The sequence below is a fragment of the Neopsephotus bourkii genome, unplaced genomic scaffold (genome assembly GCF_033783945.1).
Source record: "Neopsephotus bourkii isolate Nb327-2 ecotype Australia unplaced genomic scaffold, CSIRO-AGI_Nbou_v1 NB_1508, whole genome shotgun sequence".
In the NCBI taxonomy this organism is placed as follows: domain Eukaryota; kingdom Metazoa; phylum Chordata; class Aves; order Psittaciformes; family Psittacidae; genus Neopsephotus; species Neopsephotus bourkii.
The window spans coordinates 3,581,997-3,604,186 of NW_026901984.1; the positions used below are offsets into that span (position 1 = coordinate 3,581,997).

The following is a 22,190-nucleotide window of genomic DNA, read 5'->3' on the forward strand; positions in this document are numbered from 1 at the left end:
CCCAAGATGAATGTCACAAGACTTACAGATCACAGAGGATTAGAGCTGGGGAGATGAACAGTGACAGCCCTTGCTCATTGTGGACGTCAGTGAAAGTCTGTGCATATGGGTCCTATCAGGGACCACTGTTTATCGGGTATTTTTAGATCTGTCGGTTCTTTTTCTGTGAAGAGCCAAGTCCCATCACATTTTTTTCTGATTTGTGAAGGCAGGTGTTTGCCATAAGTGCTCTAAAAGTTTGTCACAGCAAAGAAAGAGATCCTGACCAGGTAAGACCTACAGCTAAAAATGTTCACAGTGGCTTGTCTTTGGATACCTGATTTGAGCAGGTTTGGATCTAGTGACAAGTTGTGGTATAACCCCAGCTGACAACTCAGTTTGCTCACTTGCCACCCCTCCTCCTCCATGGCATGGGGATGAGAACTCGAAAAAGAGTAAAATCTGTGGGTTGAGATAGGAACAATTTAATAATTGAAAAGAAGTCAAATATAGTAATAATAGTAATAATAACAGTCATAATAATTGTAATGAAAAGAAAGATAACAAAAAGAGAGAACAAATAAAACTACAAGAAAAACAAGTGATGCACAATACAGTTGATCACCACCGATGCAGCAATCTGCCCCACTCAAGTAACTCCCCCCAGTTTGCATACTGGGCATGAAGTGCTGTCATATGGAATACCCCTTTGTCTAGTTTGGGTCAGGTGCTGTCTCTGCTTCCTCCCAGCTTCTTCTGCTAGTCCTCACTGGCAGAGCATGAGAGACTAAAAAGTCCTTGATCAGAGTAAGCATTACTTAGCAACAACTAAAACATCAATGTGTTATCAACATTGTTCTCAGGCTAAATCCAAAACACAGCACTGCACCAGCTACTAGGAAGGAAATTAACTGTATCCCAGCTGAAACCAGAACACCAGTAAAACAGAAATCTTGAACATATCATGTACAGGACTAGTTTAGACAGTGGAAAATTTTAGTGGGTTGGGACTGTTTTCATCTGAAAGAGATAGGGGCATCTGAAATGTTATATATGGTATACGACACCAGAGAAAGTGATAGCTGATTAATTGTGTATACAAGAGTTAAGACAGTTTCCCCTTAGCTCTTCCCTTACAGGAGAGCTGGTTGTTGGCATGAAGGAGGCTAGGAGAGGAAATAAATGGTTATTTACAGCATGTAGAACAGCAAGGTACAGTGACGCCTGAGTTAGCTCTAGAACTAAAAACCTTATCGCAGACTGGGAGAGGGGAGTATGATAGGTAAAAATTCATCAGAGGTGGGAATGCAGAACAAAACAGGAAGGAAATGTTACAGGGATATAATAGTTACAGAAAGTATTGGATACTGGAAGAGATTGTTTCATTTTGTGGTGAAGGGCTGTTTGGCCAGATTCAGAGCCTGAATTTTAGCAAATAGCTCCAGAGCATGGGCAAGAGAGTTCTGTGGACCTCTGCTGCCCTGCAGATACACTTGCTAGGTCAACTGCATGTCAGAGATGAAAGAACAAAATATCAGCGAGTCCTTGAAAGCAGAGGCTGAAGAACAGTGCCCTGCACAGAAACTCTTGGTGCTACTGCCCCTGCACGTCTTGTCTTCTAGGCAGACAAATGGAGAACTCTGATTTTGGAACTGCTGGAAGGTGGGGGTAAGAAATCATTTATTCTGATTTGAATAAAAGATAGATACAAAATAGAAAAAAAAAAACCAAGAAAAGCTGTTCTAAAAAATATAACACTAAAAAGTGTTACAGAGAGGTAGTCGAGAACTGTTGACTGGTCCTTACCTCTGATATTTTCTGATTTGTGACAATTTGTTTCTGTTTCCTGCATTAGTTAAAATAACTGTTTTCCCCTTAATACAGGTGACTCACTGGCACAGTCCGTATTTTTTTGCCTACTTCCCTGCAGCCTCTTCCTTCCCAGCTCTTCTTGCAGATATGTTATGTGGTGGAATCGGATGTATGGGCTTCTCTTGGGTAAGTTTACTGGGGTATGTACTGCTATGTGGTAATGGTGCTTCACCTTGCCAAGATTTTAAGCATTTCAGTATCATTTTTCAATGAAAATATTGATTAATAGCAGTGAAGTCACAGGAGTATTTTTACAGGTAAATTTTCTTGACTAATAAAGTGTTTTCACATAGCCTCTATGACTCAAGGAATAAAAAGCTATTTCCTCATAGAAGTTTCACTCTTGAAAGATCACCAACATCTAGAATCAGTGGTAGCAGTGCAAAATTACTGGTAATTCACTGAGTAGTATGACTGTTGCCTATCACCCAGTGTTGTCACTTCTCTTATCAGCTGCATGAATGGCAAATTCTGTTAAAAAATCCCCCACATTCATAAAAGACGGGCTTTTCTCAAGAGGTTGTTACTTGATGTCAAAAAAAGCCCAACCCCAAGATGCAAATCTTGGCTTTGACATTTGATAGTCACGATTCTGTGTGAGGCCCAGTTTGACTTTCTTTTCAGAAAGTATTAGAAAAACATGCACAGAGTGGTCCTCAGGTCCCTAATTTGGCTGGGGAAGTTAGTTAGATAGTCTTTTCCTCCATAGTTAAAAGACAGAAAGAGTTATTCTTGCTCTGGGAGATTATATTTATCTTTATGGTCTAGTGAGGTTATTCCCTCTGTTCTATTTTTCAACCCAGGCTGCAAGTCCAGCTTGCACAGAGCTGGAGACTGTCATGCTGGATTGGCTAGGAAAGATGATTAATTTGCCAGAAGAGTTTTTAGCAGAGAAGGATGGCCAAGGTGGAGGAGTCATTCAGGTAAGAGGGGATATGAAGAAAGAAATCGGGATGACTTTGTGGGTTGTTTGATTTTGTAAAACCTTCATACCAAAATACTACTAAAGGAATATTAAAGTAAAATGAAGAGCTGCTTAAAATTTCAACTTAAATGGCTCTATCAGTAAATAATAGAATTTTCAGACTACACTGCAGTATCCAAAATAGACCAGACCCCCAAACTTTGATGTTAACTGTTTAATGAAGGCCTGAATAACAATTAATACAATGTCTGAACGGAGTATCTGTTAGATAATGAATATATCATCAATGGGCAAACTTGCATGCATAATAAAGCTATGTTGTTTGACAACCATGGTTCACTAGCACATGGTCTTTCTGCAAATGCAGACTCTGGTCACAGCTATTAATCTAACAAAAATAGATCTCTACTGTGAAAAAGACTGAATTTTAAATAGTTGTTCTGTGCTCCTTTGATAATCTCTGGAGTCTGGTAATTGGAAAGCAGTCAGGGCACAATCCGTTTTATCCTATGATAGGCTTCAAAAATACATCTGAATTACATGCTAGAAGTGGGGGCTTCTTTCTTTGATCTCAGCTGCAAATGCCTATAGCATAATCCAATTAATTCTTCCCAACATTTTCCCAGGAATGTATGAATTTAACCCAAGTGCTTTATTTCTCCTAGGCAGAGCTGCACCTATACGGCTGTGTTTCCAGCATAGCTCTTTACTCATCTGCTTGCTCTCTTAGGACCTTTATTATTATGATGACTGGGGAGGGGGGTTTGTTCAAGAAATCAAGCTTTTGTCATGCATCTCAGCCGTATTTATTTTGTACCAGTGAAAGCAAGCAATTATGCCTGATGGTTATCATCAGGAAATATTGGCCTTCCAGGCTAACAATGCTGGATTGCTCATAATTTTAATCAGAAACCAGTCAGTTTCAAGATTGAATGTGGGCTCTGTGTTCCTGCCTAAGATGAAGTCATTTATGCTGCAGATTTTCTTGTCTTGCTCTTGAAACAATAATGATACAAATAAGAGAGCGTGAGGCAAAGACAACACGAGAATGTGAAAGTGCCAGTCATTCTCTTGGTAAATACCAAGTAATTATTGTGGTATTGGGTAAAGCAGCCTGTGAAAATTGGCTCTTAATTACATTTGGAAGTCTGTGTCAATATGAAGCACTTTGTTGTGTGCAGGATGACACTTGAAAATGGCAAAAGATGAAAGAAAATTTCAGTTCAGAGCTCTGGTGGACATGAACATCAGCTCTTGCTGATATTTCTTCCGCCTCTTGAGCCTGCTTGCCATGGCAACCTTTGCTTGCGGTAAAAGGAAAGGTATCATCATCCGTCACTAAATGCAGAATACAGCATTCAAGAGGAGAAAAAAACCCAGCTTTTAAAAATAAGTGAGAAAGCAACTTTCTCCCTGAAGCTTGTATCCTGCTGTTCATTCTAGATAAACTGCTGAAAAGTGTACCTACTTTGAATTTTAAAGAGTTCTTTGCTCTGCAAAGAAAAAGTATGTTTAAGTGTGAAACAAAATGAGATTCAACCTGTCTTTGGCCTGGCAAGGAACACTGATGATTTATCCTTCTTGTAAGTTAGCCAAGTAGTTCAAGAACCAAGTTTTGTTTTCCTCAAATATATTTAGCACAAGATTGATGACAGGTGAATAGATGTACAGTCCATGTTCTGTAAACACTGTCTGCTTCAGTGTAAGAAAGGTGACTTACGGAAACAGAGGTAAGGTGAAAAAGCCTATGTCTATTGTGAAACATTAAAAAATGTTGCTGGATTCAAGTACCTTTAGGCTATGTTCCAGCTGTATATCAGGAGGCAAGATTCAGCTGTTCAACAGGCCTTTTCCTTTTCATCCTTCTATGTAAGAAAATTGATACAAGAACTGTTGTATGCACTGACTAAACACCAGCGAGGATGAGCTGCCAGGGTGCCAGGGCATCTTGTGGCACTCCTTAGAAGGCTGAGGCTATTCTTGAACCTAAGTCATTTGCCTGCCCATCCAGGCAGTCTCCAGAATAGTGGGGGCTTAAATTTCCAAATCTCAAATTAATGCCTGAACCTTTAGAATTTCCTACAGCTGTTTATACATTTGTGTGCATTTCGTTAACATGTATATTCCTTACATGTCCTGTAAAGACAATAAAGATTTTACAGGACCTTATCATTGCCAAATATATTTTAATAAAAGTAATAGTATTTTTTTCCCACATACTAAAAGCAAGGGTGCTAGAGCTACCTTTACTGTGAAGAACCCAGGTTTAGAAAGGTTGCTTTCAGTGACTTGCCCGATGTGAGTTCTTCCACACAGGCTTTGTGTTGCCCAGCTTCGTTATGAGGACATGCAGCTTACCTGAAACACATCACAATAAGCTTCAGTAGTTTGCACAAATGAAAAGTATTCTCACCTGCTGAATTTCTGGAAAGGGTATTTCAGACAACATTGTCTGATAGCATGCTTAGACTATTACATTATATAGTGCTTGTAAAAAAATCAGGAAAGAAATCAGCTTATCAGAAAATAGGTGATGTCCTTGACTGAAACGTTCCTTGCATCTGCTGGACATCTGGGATCACAGTAATTGTATTCTATCTCACAGGACTGTTGGGAAGCACAAGTATTTTTTCCCACTGTTACTTAGCTATTGTGCTGAGCATGGAAGAAACAGTTTTGCTAACAGAGACATGATAACAAAAGTTTCGCATCAGGAAATTTAAATTCTGTTGAGATGTTGCCATGTATAGAAGGCAGTTTTGTCTTATATAAATAGCTCAGCTAACTTCAGTTTTAGGAGAAACACTGAACTCATTGGGAACATTCTCATATATGAAATTATAAGATCAGGCACACAGATCTTCAACAGAGGGAGCATAGAATTTTGGTACAGGATAAGAAAGATCACCCCAAAATTAGCTTGTCACTGGGGATATTTCTGAATTATTAATATAAGCAACTGTACTCATTGCCCTGTCATGTGCTTGGCAGAGGAAGATTCACATGACAGTTGTTCAACTTTGAAAGTACCTAAACCCAAAATCTTACGTATGGACACTCAAACCCACTGAAATTTATAAACATGTTTACAAACTGTTACTTGTATTTTAAAGGAGCAGTTTAGAGCATGTTTCATCTGCCTCTTCTAGAGGAAAGCCAGTAAGAAAAATTGTGGGATCTTGTATTCTCTTGTGAAGTTTACAGATCAGTTGATACAAAAATTCCTCTCTTTGTTGTTGCAGAGTATCCAATACACAATTTATACTCATGTTTTGTGAATCAAAATGCAACTTAGAAATAGTGTGTGTCTGTTACATCTGTGTGGTTTTGATGAAGAATACGTACATAACTAATACTTCGAAATGCAGTTAGCTGTATTGAATCATAACTTTTTTGCTTTGTTGACTTGCCTAGGATAACTGTAAATATTAAATAAGCATTATAATTGTGTATATTGCTTGATAGAAATGAGAGTTGACAGCCAGATTCTAGTGGAAGTTAAATTTGCAGAAATCCCGCATAACAGAATTCAGCAGTTACTCTGCCATTGTCAGTGGTAAACAAATGATTGGTGCGTGGTTGGAGAGCCTTTTGACATACGTTTAAGTCCCTGAGTCCCACTTTCTAGCACAGATTGCAAGGATGGTGCCTAAACTGAACAAGTGTAAAGATTAAAGAGAGCAGACAGAGGTATCAGGAAGGAGGAGATTAAGATCAAATACAGATTCCTCCCTTGCTGTCACACATATTCTTAAAAAACATGAGATCGTGCAGTTTCTCAGATGCAGTTTCTGTTGACCACTTTGCAGATTCATACAGAAGAAAATGTTGCTTTTCTTCTTCTGGAATGTCTTCCTTTTGAACAGTCCTTCAATTTTTCCCATAGGGAAGTGCAAGTGAGGCCACCCTGGTTTCACTGCTTGCTGCAAGAACAAAAACTGTCAGACGGGTGCAGGCAGAAAAGCCTGAGCTAACAGAAGCAGACATCATGGGCAGGCTGGTGGCCTATGCTTCTGATCAAGTGAGTACCTCTCAAAACCATGTAAACATGGGGTCTATACTTAACAATTCAGTCATCTCAATAGACAGATGAATTAAGTATAAACTCTTTAGATTGGTAACTATATGGTTTTGTATGTCTGTGTGTGCACGTCATTTTCCTCCTATGTATACATGTGCAAACGTCTGTCCATCCATCCATCCATCCATTCATCATCCTCCTGCTGTATGAATGCATAGTTGCAGGTGCCTGCACACAGAAAACCGTAAAGTAAATTGGTTGTAGTGTTTCAAGAAGCCCAAAACATTATATCCATTTTTTTTATTTTTTAAAGGAAAACTCTGCGAAGATCTTCATGTATAAGCCCAGCTAAGAAATCTTGTAAAACAGAAAGCATAATCCTTGATTTCTGGCTGTGAGTGGTATTTAGCAGACTGAGCTAGGCTAAATTCTCAGCAGGCCAGGATCATGAGAGGCTTTTACTGTTAATGTGACCAAATTTGAATCTTTTGAGTTCTGCTGCTACTACCCTTCTGACACACTAATCCTACTGAAGGGCTAAGCAATGTTGTTTCTCTCAATAGCTGTGACATTTTCATATCTAAATGTCAATGAGACAGAAGAAACTTAGCACCTGATGTTTAGTTTAAAATCGTATCTGATTATGCAGAATAAAATTGCCAAGTTTTAGGCTTACCTTGATTTCCTAAGAAGTGTATGTTCAAAAGCACTGGAAAGCAAGTTAGAAGTGCACAGCTCTTTGTTGGTGGGAAGGGGGACTATACTTGCAGGGTGAGAAGAGTTAGAACAAGAAATGCAAGGAAAAATAACTGTTTTAAAAAGGCACAACTGATATTTATTTGTCCTTTGTTTTCTTTTTTCTGGGACCCTAAGGTCTGTGCTGTGCAGACTGCCAGTTCCAGAGCCCAAACTCTCACTCAGTGATACACAAAGCCTTTTACTTGTTTTCGGTTTTTTGTCCCATGTAAGTGGCTGACCTGAAATAAGGTCTGACAGGCCTTACTGCTTACTGAAGGTCAGAGGACTTATGTTTACAGAAGGATTTGCCTTAAGATAGTGCTGCCCTTTCAAAGCAGATTGTTGCAGAGCTCACCAGTCCTCCTGCATTAAGAACAGACCTGTGTGACTCACAGACAATAATCCACAAAAGAAAGTAAACCTAAGCCATCCTGTGGGAGAGAAAGTCATGCACAGACAAGAGCACAGTATCACAGGAAAGCATTAGGAGGGAGGCTAGTAAGGAGGCCCAGAGCAGAGAGCTAAACTCAGATTTTATATATCTTCCTAGGCGTTTCTGGAAAATCTTTATCCCATTGAAATAATTTTGCTTTGTGCTAATGAGCACAGAGCATGGCTGGTAACAAGTCTTTCCTCATGAACTACCTGGGGGGCTGGAGTCAACAGTGCCTGGGCTATCCAGGCTGACATTTTGTTTGCAAGGGACACTGAGACCTTGGAGCTGAAAGGAGCATCTAAAAGCTACCCCTGACAATAGACATCTGACTGGGGACCAGGACAGAAGTCAGGGTACTTTTTGATGTTCTCAACTTTTCTCAGGCCATATCTTCATCACCCTTTTTTTTACCATGTTTATTTGGCTGCCTTAAGCAGCTGCCCACTCATTTCACTGCTTTCTGCTTGGTTCCTTGCCCTCCTCAAAGGTGGGGGGGAGATTACTTAGTACTTTGCTGAGGACTAGGAATTCCATGGAGCAGCAGGTTACTGAAGATGTGTTATAATGCAAAAGCATCTTGGCAGTTTTAAACTTAAGATTGTGAACGGCTATGATTATCAGAGAGCCTTATTACCATTTTTGAGAGTCGAAGAAGCAGTTCAGAGGTTGGGACTAGCTAACAGCCTCAGTGTATTGTTATAGTTTGCTTAGCTGTAATTCAGTTATAAAATACCTCTTATCATGTGCACTTGAATGAAGTATGGTATTGCTATGGTACACACATTGTTTTCCACTTTAAAAGTTATATTTCAAGTCTAGACTTCCAAATTTTCTCAAGTTGTTGCCTGATTAGTTTACCAAAGTACTTTAACAAGAGACAGCACTGAGATGCAAGTTGACAGTAAATGTGCCTTGTCATTCTAGGGGAATGTGAAGTTGAAAAGCAGAAACTTGTATCTTCATCTGGTCTTGTTCAACCTGTGCTTTAGCTTAATTTTTTCTGTGATTATATGCTAAATTAGAATAGAATTAGTAACTACTCTTGCCAGCAGTAGCAAGAATTAATAAGAGTAGGATGGACATTAGGAATGAGAATAGTCACAATATGAAAAGGTGAGGAATTATTAAAATTAATGGCAATTAGTGAAATTGTAGAAGATGAAAGGTAAAATAGCTTTTTGGGGGGTTAGTCATGCTCTAAAGGAGAGTATTTTCTGGCTAAAGTTATCGTACTTCACAAATTTATAAGAGCTTTTTAGTGATAACTTTGACTTTATTTACTAATATGCGCTTTATGTTCTAAAAATACTGTTTCTGGAGAATTCAGATCAAGTGGGTTATAAATAAAATAATGTATTTGGAATGATCCTTAATTGGCTTACAAAATGAATGAATGATTGAGCCACGATTTAGTCAGTGTGTAATCTAAAAAGAAAAGATTATCATGTAAGAAAATATCTCATTCTATACCATACCATGACATTAACTTTTTAGAGTTCTGCAAAGCTGCATGCCATAAAAATATGGTAGTAAGCAACTGAATCATTATCAGGCAGGCTGATTTTCTGTATGTCTTTTGACTGATTTAGAGCCAAAACCCGAAGCTCTTAATCACTCCTACCTAACTGTGAACATGTTAATTAAAGCTCTCTCTAAGGCTGATTGAACTCTTGTCTGAATGATGCCATGGCAATAGTCTCAAGAATACTTCAGGGTTTCCATTAGTGTATTTTGTGTGTGTGTGTATGTATGCATATGTATGTATGTGTGTCCATATGTCTGCCTATCTGTATGAAAGAGAGAGGTATGTGTCTGTTATATACCAGCAACAGTCCCAGGATCTCAAGTATTGCTTTACTTAAAGGAAATTGTTATTTTATTTTTAAATTCAAATTAACTTCTTAAATTCCAATAAAAAGTATCTGTCTTAAAATGTGTCCGTTTCCTTGTAGGCTCATTCATCTGTGGAAAGGGCCGCACTAATTGGGGGTGTAAAGATTAAAAATATTTCTTCAGATGATACATTTAGTGTTTGTGGTTCAGCCCTAAAGAAAGTTTTGGATGAAGACAAAGCTTCTGGTCTTATCCCGTTCTTTGTGAGTACTGGATTTAATTAATCTGTGGATTTATTGCTTCTGATAAGCTAGTTTTGACGTGAATAGATGATGTCATCCCTAACAGAGGGATCAATAGGCAGCCTAGCTAGAATACTAGAAGAGGTTCCATGAGTGTTCTAAATACACCTTTCTGTGCAGGAAGATAAACAAATTTGAGCAACTGGCTGCCCTTATCAGCAAAAACAATGTTTTAAAAGGACTTGAGGTTATATTAGACAGCCGAATAAATGGAAATGAAATTTTTAGTTGCAGTGTTATAATCTCCTAGCACTTGAATTCTGAACTGCCATTTTTAAAAAGTTATATGTTTATTTTTCAGGTTCTAATTTACCCATAAAACAAGTTTAAAAGCACAAAATTATATGATGGTATCTCACACTTAAATATTTTGAAGAAACAGTAGTTTCCCCTCCTCACTACTGTAGCAATGAACCTCCATAGTATAGTCAAGTATCATCAAGATCAGACACTGTCAGGCAGATATTTGTGAATATGTGACTTGCCTCTAACTGGAAGCTCTAGGTGTCATCCTTTCTTGTTATTTGTCCATTCTTTCCAGAGATTTCTGCTTCCACAGCAGTCTAGCAAAAGCAATGTGTTTATATCTCAGCAGCAAAAGCCATAATCCCCCCTTTTTGATATAAACCAGTGTTAGATTGGATAAAATTCTGAAGTTTGGTTCTACTATGAGAAGTACTTGATCAAAAAGAACATTTGTTTACTTATCAGATCTACTCTTCCCATCAGTTCAGAACACCATCCTATTATTTCAAGTTAAAACAAGACTTTGCCTTTCAGTTTTGGATTGTTGTTAGGGTTTTTTGTTGCTGTTGTTTGTGGGTTTTTTGTGGTTTTGTTTGTGTTTGTTTGTTTGTTTTTGTTTGTTTGTTTTGCTGTTTGCTTCCCCCCCCCCCCCCCATGGAGTAAGTAATCTCTGTACATCATCAACAAAATTATTTGTTCATTTCTAAGCAAATGGGCTGTCTAAGGAGTATAATATGCTACCAAGAATACGTTTTTACTGGCCTCCACTGAAGGAAAATTGGAGAAAAAATCTACCCCTATTTTAGCAACCCAGAACTTCAGAAATGGGATTTTTTAAGGCAGCCAAAAATATGTCACAATTTTTTCAGAAAAGTCATGTCTGACTTGAGAGTTGTTTCTTTAGTTTCATGTGGTAACATTTTGAAAAGGGCTAAAGTGACTTAAATTTCCATGAACTGTTTTCAGAAGAATTAGCAGATTAAGTTTGCTTATTCTTGTGGTTAAGTGCCAAGTGGGACAAAGAAGCTTAGATTTCACCAAGCTCTTTTGAAAATTTAACCTTTTTACTCTTCTTGTTATTAAACTTTAGTGTCTGTTTTTATGTAGTATAAAAATGACTAGGCTGAAAAGTGGTTTAGATACGTTCAGAATGCTACTCATTTCTAGTCTGACTATAACTACTGAGTCCTTAGGATGACCAAGCACTTCCCATCAATTTTTCTCCAATATAATAAGACTCTGACTGAGAAACAAAGCATTTCTAGGTATTCCAAAGTGAAATTTCTTCTGTGGACTGCAACTATTGAAATGGAGATGTGCCATAAGGTATGGTTTATTTCTTTGTTATATGGTGCCAGCTCATAATATCTTATATTATGCACAATATTGTATCTCCATACACTAACTGCAAAGTTAATGTGTTTTCCCCTCATCTTTTGTCCATTAGGAAAAAAAAGCAACTTGCCACTCATAAATATTTATTTCTTATTTTTTTATGTGTAGCAAGAGGAAATAAAAATTCTCTTTTATGTATTCGGTGACATCTTTACAAAGGGTGATTTAGGTGTTGTTCTTCTTCCTCTGTTTGCCTAGCTGTGCAGAACAGGCTTTGAAAGACAGTAGAGGCTGATCTGAGTTCATATGGCCTGTACCACCTCTTCCATTTATTTGTATACAAGAAACATGTCAGCTTAGATTAAACTAGATCTCATTATCCTTATGGATGGCCTCTTAACTCAAAAGGTGTGTTAATTCTCTGTCATGCTGAGCAACAGTCAAGGCACTCTATTAGTGCTCTGTTTTCTGGCTTGCAGATTTCAAAAGCCTTTCCATTTCTTTTATTCTTGAGTATTTTGGTGCAGTTTTATTTTGTTCTGGTGCCAAAGATATGCACATTGCCAAGGAAACACCTCATGCCATGTTATTCCTTGTCTCCCTGTATTCACTGATCCTTCACTAACGGCTGTGATTCAACATCAAAGCAAAAGGTTTAACAGAAGAAATTCCGCCTAAAGAGACTTGCAGCAGCAGAGATATCATTCCTAATGAAGACATTTTGGCTGCATCCAAGCTGATGCAGTCTCCCTTGTAAGAAAAGAAAAAAAGTTTTGTAGAGGATTAAAAAGAACATGCAAGCAAATTACAGTGCCTTGTAGGCATGATTCTCCTCTTGTATTTAAGGAACAAATGAGGAATTATTATCCTGAACTTGATAGAAATCCTTTGCTTGTAGAGGTGAGTGGAGAATAAGGGGCGAATTTGCTTGATGTGGAACAGGTTCTCTCATTACAGCCATCTGGTATTTATAGGTTTGCTTTTTATGTACACAGGATTTGGCAGTCAGTCTTGTTTGGGGCCAGGCATTGTCTTTAAAATGAGTCTTTGAATTCCTATTCACCATCAATATCTTTTAGCACTAGTAATGTGTATATAATTTTGTTCATTGAAGGCTGTTGTCAGTTAGTGTACCCAGACCTCTGCTTTTGTTTCCTTTTTTTTTTTTGATTTTAAAATTCAGATGTGTGTTAATTTGTCTCTTTCAAGATACTTTTGCAGAAATTGAAACAGGTACAGTTTTGTATAGCAAAGCAAGCAGACTGTGCAAACAAAGCACTTAACTGTGTCTGATGTTAAAGCACTAAAGTTGCTGCAATTTAGTGAGGAGCAATTTCCAAGGGTGGCTGATATGCAGCCCTTCATCTGGCCACCAGATAACGGGGAGCTTTAAAGCATATGCTGAGGTCATGACCATGTCAATAATTACAGACATTAAGTGGTGGTTATGCACACACATAAATGCCTTTCTCGGTTGGACCCTGTATGCTTCCAGCTTGAGACAGGCCTGTACTTTGGATGAGCATTGACCAGGATGCTCAAATATGGAGATCACCAAGTAAAGCACCGCTAGTTCAGGTGTAGAGTCCACTGCATTCAAGCCTAGTTCACTTGAATATGTCTAAGTGGCCTGTGAGCTTTACGCTATCTTTCATAAGTCAACACTGATATATTGCAGCTGGCCTATATATAGTACAATATACTTCAACAACCTCATCCAGTATAAAGCTTCTATAACATAATTGCCTTGCTGCTGAACAAAGGCCCAGCATGAAATCCATCTGATTCTAGCTGAAATTACTCTTCTGAATGATGATCTGCAGGATATTATGAAGCAGGCTGTTTGTATCTGGACTCACTTAGGAAACAATAAATCAGAATTAGAGTGACAGAGGAGCCATCTTTTCAGTAGAAGTTAACACTAAGATCCTGATCACTGTTTGGAAGAAGCATTCTTGAGATATGTATAGATGTCCAGGGTGATGTTTCTTAATTCACAGTTTGTGAATGATCACTAGTTTGTAAAATACTGAATGGTTTAGTAAACTGTTGCAGTTTTCTTCAAGCCACAGACATTCTCTTGAGTGCAAGATGGCAAACAACTGAGTAGGGGAAAATAAATACAGTAAGAGAACATTGAAGGTTCTGTCTCATTATAGTTAATTGCAAATGAAAAGCTTTGTGGTGAGCCTGTGCAAAATGTGTCCACATATTTTTCAAAAGCTGTAGGGGGTCTTCCAGTTGAAAAGATTGAGAGTCATTGCTCTCAGGCATCATAAAGATTCATGCATGTTTCCTGACACAGCTCTTGCTTTCAGAAAAGTAGTATATGAGATGACTGATGCAAGCACTTTTGCTGCTTTGTATTAGCAACCAGGCTTGAGTCAAATTTGAAGTGCGCAACCTGAAAAGGATAAGGCCTGCAGGCTATACTGAGCCATCAGTCCCATTTCCATGATGCAGCCTTTCTCCCGTCCTTTGCACAAATGTGATTTTGCCAGTGGTATACAGGATACAAATTGAGTTAGATTTGTTGTGTAGAAGTGAGACAGGGTAATGAGAGTCCTGACAAGAGCAGATGCTGTCACTTGAAGTGGTTTCTGAGAGTTAAATCAAGTAGCTTTAAGGCTTAGACTCCTGCAGAGAGGACAACAAAATTATGTTAGAAACTGAGGTATGCTTTACTGAATAAGCCACTATTTAAATAACCAAGCATATGTTTGAACTCATAAAATCTCTTATAGAAGCAACATACTCCTTACTCTGATTAGAAGGAGAACACTTTAACTGCAGTACAACACTAATAAAAACAATGTGTAACTGTTGTGAAATCTCTTGTCATTATTTTAATTGCTGGACTAGACAAGAAAATTTCACTCTCATCCTGTCAGAAAGACTACAGCATATTATCATAAAATATATGTATAAAAGCAGAACTAAGTCTATAGTCCACTCTTTATTAGGGCTAACCCCTATTCTTTATGTATATAGAAACCCCAGAATTTTCTTTCAATTTCTTGTGACCCAATTTGTAGATCTGCAGTTCAGCAAAAGATGAAACTCAAGTTTCTCCTGATTGTGGGAACATCTTAGGTAGACAATAATGTGAGAAATATATTTTGACTCCACACATGCATGCTGCCGTAGTAAGAAAAAAGACCAAACTTACTTCTTTTCTAAAAAAAATATCCTGCAATCTTTTAAAAGCAGACTTCCTCAAAGGATGATTAAAGGTCCAGAGAAGTCATAAACGTACCTCAAGGCACTGTAATTATTCTGTTCTTCTCATGTGTCTCAGAAATATGGGAAGGCCCAGCATAAAGATTAGATTATTCTGAGAGGAAAATGTGTTAGCAGCAAAATGTTCAGCTCATCTGCAGAACTGTATTTGTTTCAAACTCAGGTTCTTAGTAGCTTGATTTAGAAAAACATACTGATTTTTCCCTTTCTTATTTTATAAGAAATTATGATTATTATTAGTAATTATTTATTATAAATATATATAAAGTAATACTAGTATTTATTATTATAAAATTAGAATATTTTCCCCATAGCCGGTATTTGTAATTGGTGCAATTAAACATGATGATAGTTATTAATACTGCTGTAATTGTGAAGTTGGGGGAACATGTGTGCTGTCAGGGATAAAATGTTTTCAGCATTTTACATGACTACATTGAATCAGGTCTCTACTAACAGGGTACGACTTCCTCTAAGACTGTACATAAATTCATATGAATAGAGTACTATCTGAGTACTGTCCACTAAACAGAAAAATTCAGCCCCCTACAAACAATTTAAAAGATCTATGAGGTATACAGTATGATATAGAAACAGAAATGTTTGAAAGTGTACTTAAAAGAGGGGGTTTACCTCTAGCAACAGATTATTGATTAGTTCAATATTCTTGGGATGTGTAGTTTTAAATATCTGGCTTTTTGAATACATCTCCACCTGCTCATCTTACTGAATACTCGTGTTAGTGTGGGATTTCCTAGAAATTTTGAAAAATCCAGTTTGATGAGTAGTGAAACAGCCATCTCTCACTTTGCGTAAGAACCTGGAACTAGTGGATGAAAATCCTAACGCATTTATCCAACTGTCTGTCTCATAATCAGATTATTTTTGTCAAGATGCCAGGCCTTTCTAATGTGCTGTTGCTGCATTATTTCATAGAACGAAAAGAAGAAAAAAAAAGCTTGATGGGAAATGTGAAAAGCAAAAATAAACAAGCATCTTGAAACTGCATGAGCAGTTATTGAGAGGACCAGTTAGGGAACCCCCAGAAGGACAACCAATTCTTGGTTCTGAGATGTGCACAGGACCTGCTTCAAGATGTGACCGTAGATGATTTGTAACAGTCTCCAATATCCAACAGCTGGTAGAAGTGAAAAGGCAATAAAATCTCTATCTTGAAAGAAGGTGACGATTTATGAATGAGGATGAGTGTTCAAGGGAACAAATAAAGGGTAAAATATTGGTAGCTATCAAACATTCTGTCTAATTAGAGCAGGAATACATAGTGCAAATCTGTACCACCTTTTAAAAAAGAGGGGAAAAACACCCTCCCTTAAAAAGCTGTTGTTGTTTGAGTATGGGAACCCCTAGAATTAAAGAAGTATCACTGAAATGCAGGAGAGACAGCATGTGAATGTCCAAGCCAGAACAGGAAAAAAGCATACACTTGGCAAGTGAAACATAGTATTTGGCTAAAACAGATGATAGGATTTAGGCAAACAATTTGCTAATGCCATAATAACATGGAATTATTTTTCTCAGAAGTAGAAAGCTTGTGCTAGAGATAGAGTAAAAGCTGAAGCAGGTAAGGCCACATCAGGTAGCACAAACATGAGCAAAATTGTTTACTGAAGAAGTGCTTATTCACATCATGATGATTGTAACTGACAGGCCAGAAGTCCACCCTGTCTCCAGCTGCCGCTCTCAGCCGGTCATCAGCAACACATCCCCATTCTGCAGCAGCTCCACAACTACGTAGCAGTGACAGATAGCATAGCAGGAAAACCTACTGTCCTGGACAAACTAAACAGATGCTTAGAAATACAAGATTACTTGGCATGTTGGATGGGCCAGAGAAGTCCAGCGCAGAGAAGGAATCACTGGAAACTTTCCCTCATGGCATCACTCCTTCTGCAAGAGAGAGCAATGAACCCAAAGGCTCTGCATATGTACTCAGTACGGAGCTGTGACCCAAAACTGCACTGCATGGAGTTTTAATGCATACTTATACCTGTGTTTTGCTATGACAGTATGGTTTTCTTCTTCAAAGGTCTCGTGGATGGACAGGTATCATCTAGGTGTTCCTTTGTGTTCTTATAGGTCTTGTCATGAGTTCACTAAGGGATGTGGACACAACAGAAAGAATGTGGCTACTTGCAGATATGAAGGGAAAAACAGTGAAAGCAAAAGATAGTGCACTGACAGTGTACTTGGCAGAAAAAAGTAACCGGAAGTACAAAAATCCCCCCCCCCAAAATCTGGATTTCACATATTTATAGTTATGTCCTGGCTGTATTACAGTTGTGTGTGACCTTGGATAAATGATCCAATTCCTTTAAACTTAATACTCTTAACTAAAACCCAGCATATTTTATTTGCCTATTTAACCTATGAAGTGTCTTCTATTGTATAAAAATCCAGAACAAGGCAGAAATCAAACCCAGTCTTTATTAGCACTTGCAAAAAGGAGACAAAGTGTTTAAAGCAGAAGTGTAGCAATGAAAAATAAAATAATGTCAGTTTATATGCACTTGGTAGTTGATTTTTGGGGGTTATAATTCTACCTGCATATTCCCAGTAAGTTACCATAGCTCATTTTCACCTAGTTACTTTTTTTTTTTTTTACTGTGAAAATACGGTATTTATGTTGCTTCTGCCTTTTGCCCACTGATAATGCAGCAGGACACATTAAAGGAAGCATTAACCAAATGAAGGAAGGATGTTTCTGGTATTTTGGGATGAATTTGGGAGAAAATGTTTCTCTGGCAATATATCTTGGAAACCTAATATGCTACTAGTGAGTAGGTCCCAGGCTGCAGATCCATTGAGCACAAAGCAGTTAAAAGTCTGTTACAGAGCTGTGGCTCTTTAATTCAGGCAGTAACCTTTTATGACGAGTTCTGTCAACAGCACTTCCAGCACCTTTAAGTTGATCAAGTTCAGAGTTTGCTTATAGACCACAAACTGCAAATCATTATGGTGATAATTGTGTACGTGAGGTTAGTATTGGGCCACATGATAAGCATGTGGAACACATGGGAAATATATAAAATATAGTATTAAGGTAATACTGTGACTGTGTTGCATAATTTGTCAGTCAATTTTCGGTGAACATTCGATTTTATGCATCTGTTTCAAGAGATGTCTATGGGAGCTTTGAAATGATTGATTCTCAGAAGTTCCCCTGAAGGATGGTTATTGGCTGCTAAAATCCTTTTTTTTTGCCCTATATCACCTATTCTATTTATTGTTGCCTTTGCAGACAGTTTTTTTTTCATTTGATACTATTCTTTGCTGTAACATTTTATTTTTTTGCCTTTGTGTGTTTGGCTCTGCAGTTCTGTGCAACACTTGGAACCACACCTTGCTGCTCCTTTGACAAACTGTTAGAACTGGGTCCTATCTGTAAGTCTTTGCTGCTACTTTCTAAAATTGCAGATACCAGTTAAAGCCAAGCTGAGTCATTTCCAGGGCACTGTGCAGCATCAGTGTCCAAATTCAATAAGGCTACTTATAAATGAGACCTTCAGTTACAGTTTTCTTTCTAATATTAGGTCAAGCAGCAAGCTTGCGTTCTCAAACTGTTATAATGTACAGAGGACGTTGCCTCAATGGTTTCTGGGTGGGGAATATTTTGGAACACTAAAAAATTAGAGTAAGTGCTTCAGTTTGTAACATTTTTCTTCAAGGGCTTTTACCTGCAAGTGCATCTAGAGCAATGGTCAAGAACATGGAAAAGCTGAATTCTAATTACCCTGTGCACCAAGTGTTTTGCTTCTGTTTGGTTCTAATGGCTATGAGAAGCAGGGAAATATGCACCAAAAATCCACGTATACCCTCCTTAATCCTCCCTCTTCCTTCCCCAATTTCTTTCTCAAGATAATAGAACATGTGCCAGGCTGTTTATAGTGATCGAGTCATGTACTCTACGTAAGTGTTTCTGTGCTATAGTTTGTTGTGCCAAAAGCACACACTTGCTGCCCCATGAAAATGCAACAGAAGCCCACTGTATCTATTCAAGTGTGCATTTAGAGCAGGAAATTTATAAACAAGTGGAAGCACCCCCATAGAAACACAGCTAGATTTGATGTTCTGTTAATTCACGTGGGGCCTAAAACACTTGGGTCTTTTGTGGTGGTGACTTGCTCTGTGAGGTTTCCTGCCCTCCAGCTCAAGGCCCACAGGCTCAGTTTCTCCCAACCCTCCTTTCTACAAAGGTTTCTAGCAGTCTGCTTAGCAGCTAGAAATTTACTGTTCAGGGGATTTCTATAGACTTGGCCTAATAAAATAGCAACACCTATACTTCTAGGTATAGCAGCTAATCATGTGTGTTTCACCCATTGCTTTCAATGATTTCCTCCTTGAGCAGCAGAGACGAGCAGAAAGATTGCACACTACTCAAATCATAATCACTGCTCATGCTAGTTTTTCTGTGTGCAGGTGAATTTTTCTTCTAAATATACATCTATGAAATAAAGGCATTGTTTGAAACCAAGTATGTTTAAAAATACATAATCAGTTGAACTTTGAACATGTTTTCAAATAAACCTAAGTCATGGATATTATGAATAACATTTTATTAGCTTTTTCCAGATATTCATGCAAAAATAAAATGTAGTTCACAAGAATGCACATTCCAGCCTGAACTTGATGCCCAATTGGATTTGAATTGATATACCTCTGTATGTGGAAATATCCATCAGAATTATTTCATGACCAGTGTAAAGATGTTATGTGGGCTTCAGTCATCAACTTATAGACCGGAATTCTTACCATTTCCATTAATAGAGGTGATCTGTAGCAGAGTGTGAATATTAAATTACAGAGGACACATAAGAGGCTTAAACACTTAAATATTTCTGCAGAAATCATTCAGTGACTAATCAAAACTGAACCTTTCAGTCCTTGCTCTTGCGTGTCTCAGTCCTTGAAATAAATAGCTTGCTGCACATAGTTCAAAAGCATGAACATGCACATATATCAATACACAAAAAATACTGTTTAAAAGCATGTGGTTTTGACTCATGAGTTAGAAGTGGGGAGCACAGCTAAATCCCTAGCTCCTCCTGCCAGCATAGATAGTTTTAATGCTATAGAAAGGATAACTACACCTCTAGATACATATTTTTAAAGTGCATTTTATAATGGTTCTTAAATCAAAATTGTTTAATATTTTATGTTGCTTAATATTAATAACATAAACCTAGACATGAAAGAACTCTATTACTGTAGAAGTGTGGAGGAAGAATAATATGTTATGTGTACATCTTTATGTATTAACAGAAATCCAGATGGTAGAAACATTTAATCTCTTAATTCAATTTTAAGTTGGGAAAATAATAACAAGAAAAATCTCTCAGGCACTTGGCTCATGCAAATGAATGGGGGTTTTTAATCTGCCCTTTAATTTATTTCCCATTCAATTGCTTTTTTTTATTTTTAGGTAATAAGGAAAATATCTGGATGCATATTGATGCAGCCTATGCTGGGAGTGCATTCATCTGCCCTGAATTCAGGCATCTTTTAAACGGAGTGGAGGTAATAAAGTGTTTCTTCACTAGCAGCCTGCTAAAATCTTGCTCTTCCATAGAATTTGTGAGTTTCTTATGCATCCCACATTAATGGCTCTTCTAGAATCTTTGAGTGCACTGCACTTCAGTTTGCATTACAAATCATTGTATGTTCAATTAAATTGCTTATGTTTATGTAATTTTTGCTGCTTTGTTCTTGGGATTATGATAGTTACCACTGTATGTCATTCAGAATAGCAAGTAGTAGTGAAACAAAGTGTTTTACAAAATAGAAAAGAGGAACTTTCCCAAAATATCCAAAAGGGCACATTTATAACGTTACACAAAAAGAAAGAAAAAAGAAAGAATACGTCTGATCTTTAGCTTATATCCTGAAAGTCACAGCCAGTAGCTGTATCTCAAACAGCCAGGGTTTAATAACCAAGACAGCTAAATGAAATATTTCCCCAACAGCACTCCTGTTCCTTTCTGCCCCCCCTTGCTGATCTACTTGGCATTCAGTTGCTTAGATAAGAATACTTCAATTTCCTGCTGCTTCCCTCAGACAGTCAGATAAGTTCTTGTCTTCCACGTCAGTGGAGAAAATATTGCTGTTTGGTAAAGCCAGAAGTTTAAACACAGCACTGATAGGTAGTGACTAATGAAGAAGAGGAGGGAAAACCCCCTCACAAATAAAGCATTTCTTTCTGCCTCTTCTTTTATCAGCAAATGAAGCTTGTTGCAATTTCCTGTGGGGGAATATTTTTTAAATTATTGTTATTGGTTCCTGAAGAAAATGAAACCGCATCCCTTGTCTGGGACAGCATTTGTTGTAAGAGTAAATATTTAACAACTAGGAACAGGTTTTGTACCTTACACAGTGCAGGGAGATAGCTAGATAGATGCATGGATAGACAGAGAGACAGACAATCTTATCTTATTAGAGCAATCATTAATTGTTTACAAAAGACAGGGAAGGTTATGAGAAGCAAATGAGAAAAGTGCTATATGGAGTAGTCAGACACTGGTGCTGCTAGGCCCCCATCCCTTTTTTAAGGCAGATGGTTTCTGCCTTTGTTAAAATGCAAAACACCAACAAAGCTTTTCCTACAGGATGACCATCTTACCTATGTGGGTTTCCTCTGAAGTTATGCTTAAACATACATCAAGTAAAACACGCCTGTTACATGATGTACAAAATGCTCATTCTGTGTCGGTTTTTCTTTTGACTTAGATAAAAATGACTTCTACTAAAAGAAAATACCCTGGCAGTAAAAAAAAAAAAATAAAAAAAATAAATGTAATTTCCTGTTCGGTTGTAATTTTATGAATGAATGTGATAGGGGATTCTGAACTAAATATATTATTTATCTTTATATATGAATTTTGTGTGTATGTGTTTAATATTATTGGAAATAGAAAGCTTAGTGAAATGTTCTTGAAAATTGAGATATGAACCACAGTGGGTGTTACTGAATATGCAGATTTTTTTTTAGTTTACACTGATCCATATGCTTTTCCATAATATATGTATCTGTAAAGTTTAATTGTTAGCAAATGCTCAAAATGTTGGTAATGCCAGTAGCCTAGCTGCCCACCTAACCTGAATTCCATCCCCCAAATAAATGAATGTTTAGCTACAACAGTTAGTAAGTCAGGTGACACATCAGTGGGAATATTAGCTATAAAGACCGAATCCAGGAATTCATTCATGGATAAGGCGTACTCAGACAATTTGGCAGTTGCATCATTAGCA

General features: G+C 37.6%; 1 protein-coding gene across 1 annotated transcript in view; it reads left to right on the plus strand.

Annotated features, from left to right (window-relative positions):
• The window catches only part of DDC (dopa decarboxylase), a 46,063-nt gene that overhangs the window by 4,152 nt on the left and 19,721 nt on the right, over nucleotides 1–22,190 (plus strand). The window contains exons 2-7 of the mRNA XM_061369643.1: nucleotides 1,864–1,977; nucleotides 2,655–2,774; nucleotides 6,663–6,797; nucleotides 9,924–10,067; nucleotides 18,263–18,329; nucleotides 20,368–20,462. Of these exons, the coding sequence (XP_061225627.1) occupies nucleotides 1,864–1,977; nucleotides 2,655–2,774; nucleotides 6,663–6,797; nucleotides 9,924–10,067; nucleotides 18,263–18,329; nucleotides 20,368–20,462 (675 nt within the window). The remainder of the gene's footprint in view (nucleotides 1–1,863; nucleotides 1,978–2,654; nucleotides 2,775–6,662; nucleotides 6,798–9,923; nucleotides 10,068–18,262; nucleotides 18,330–20,367; nucleotides 20,463–22,190) is intronic.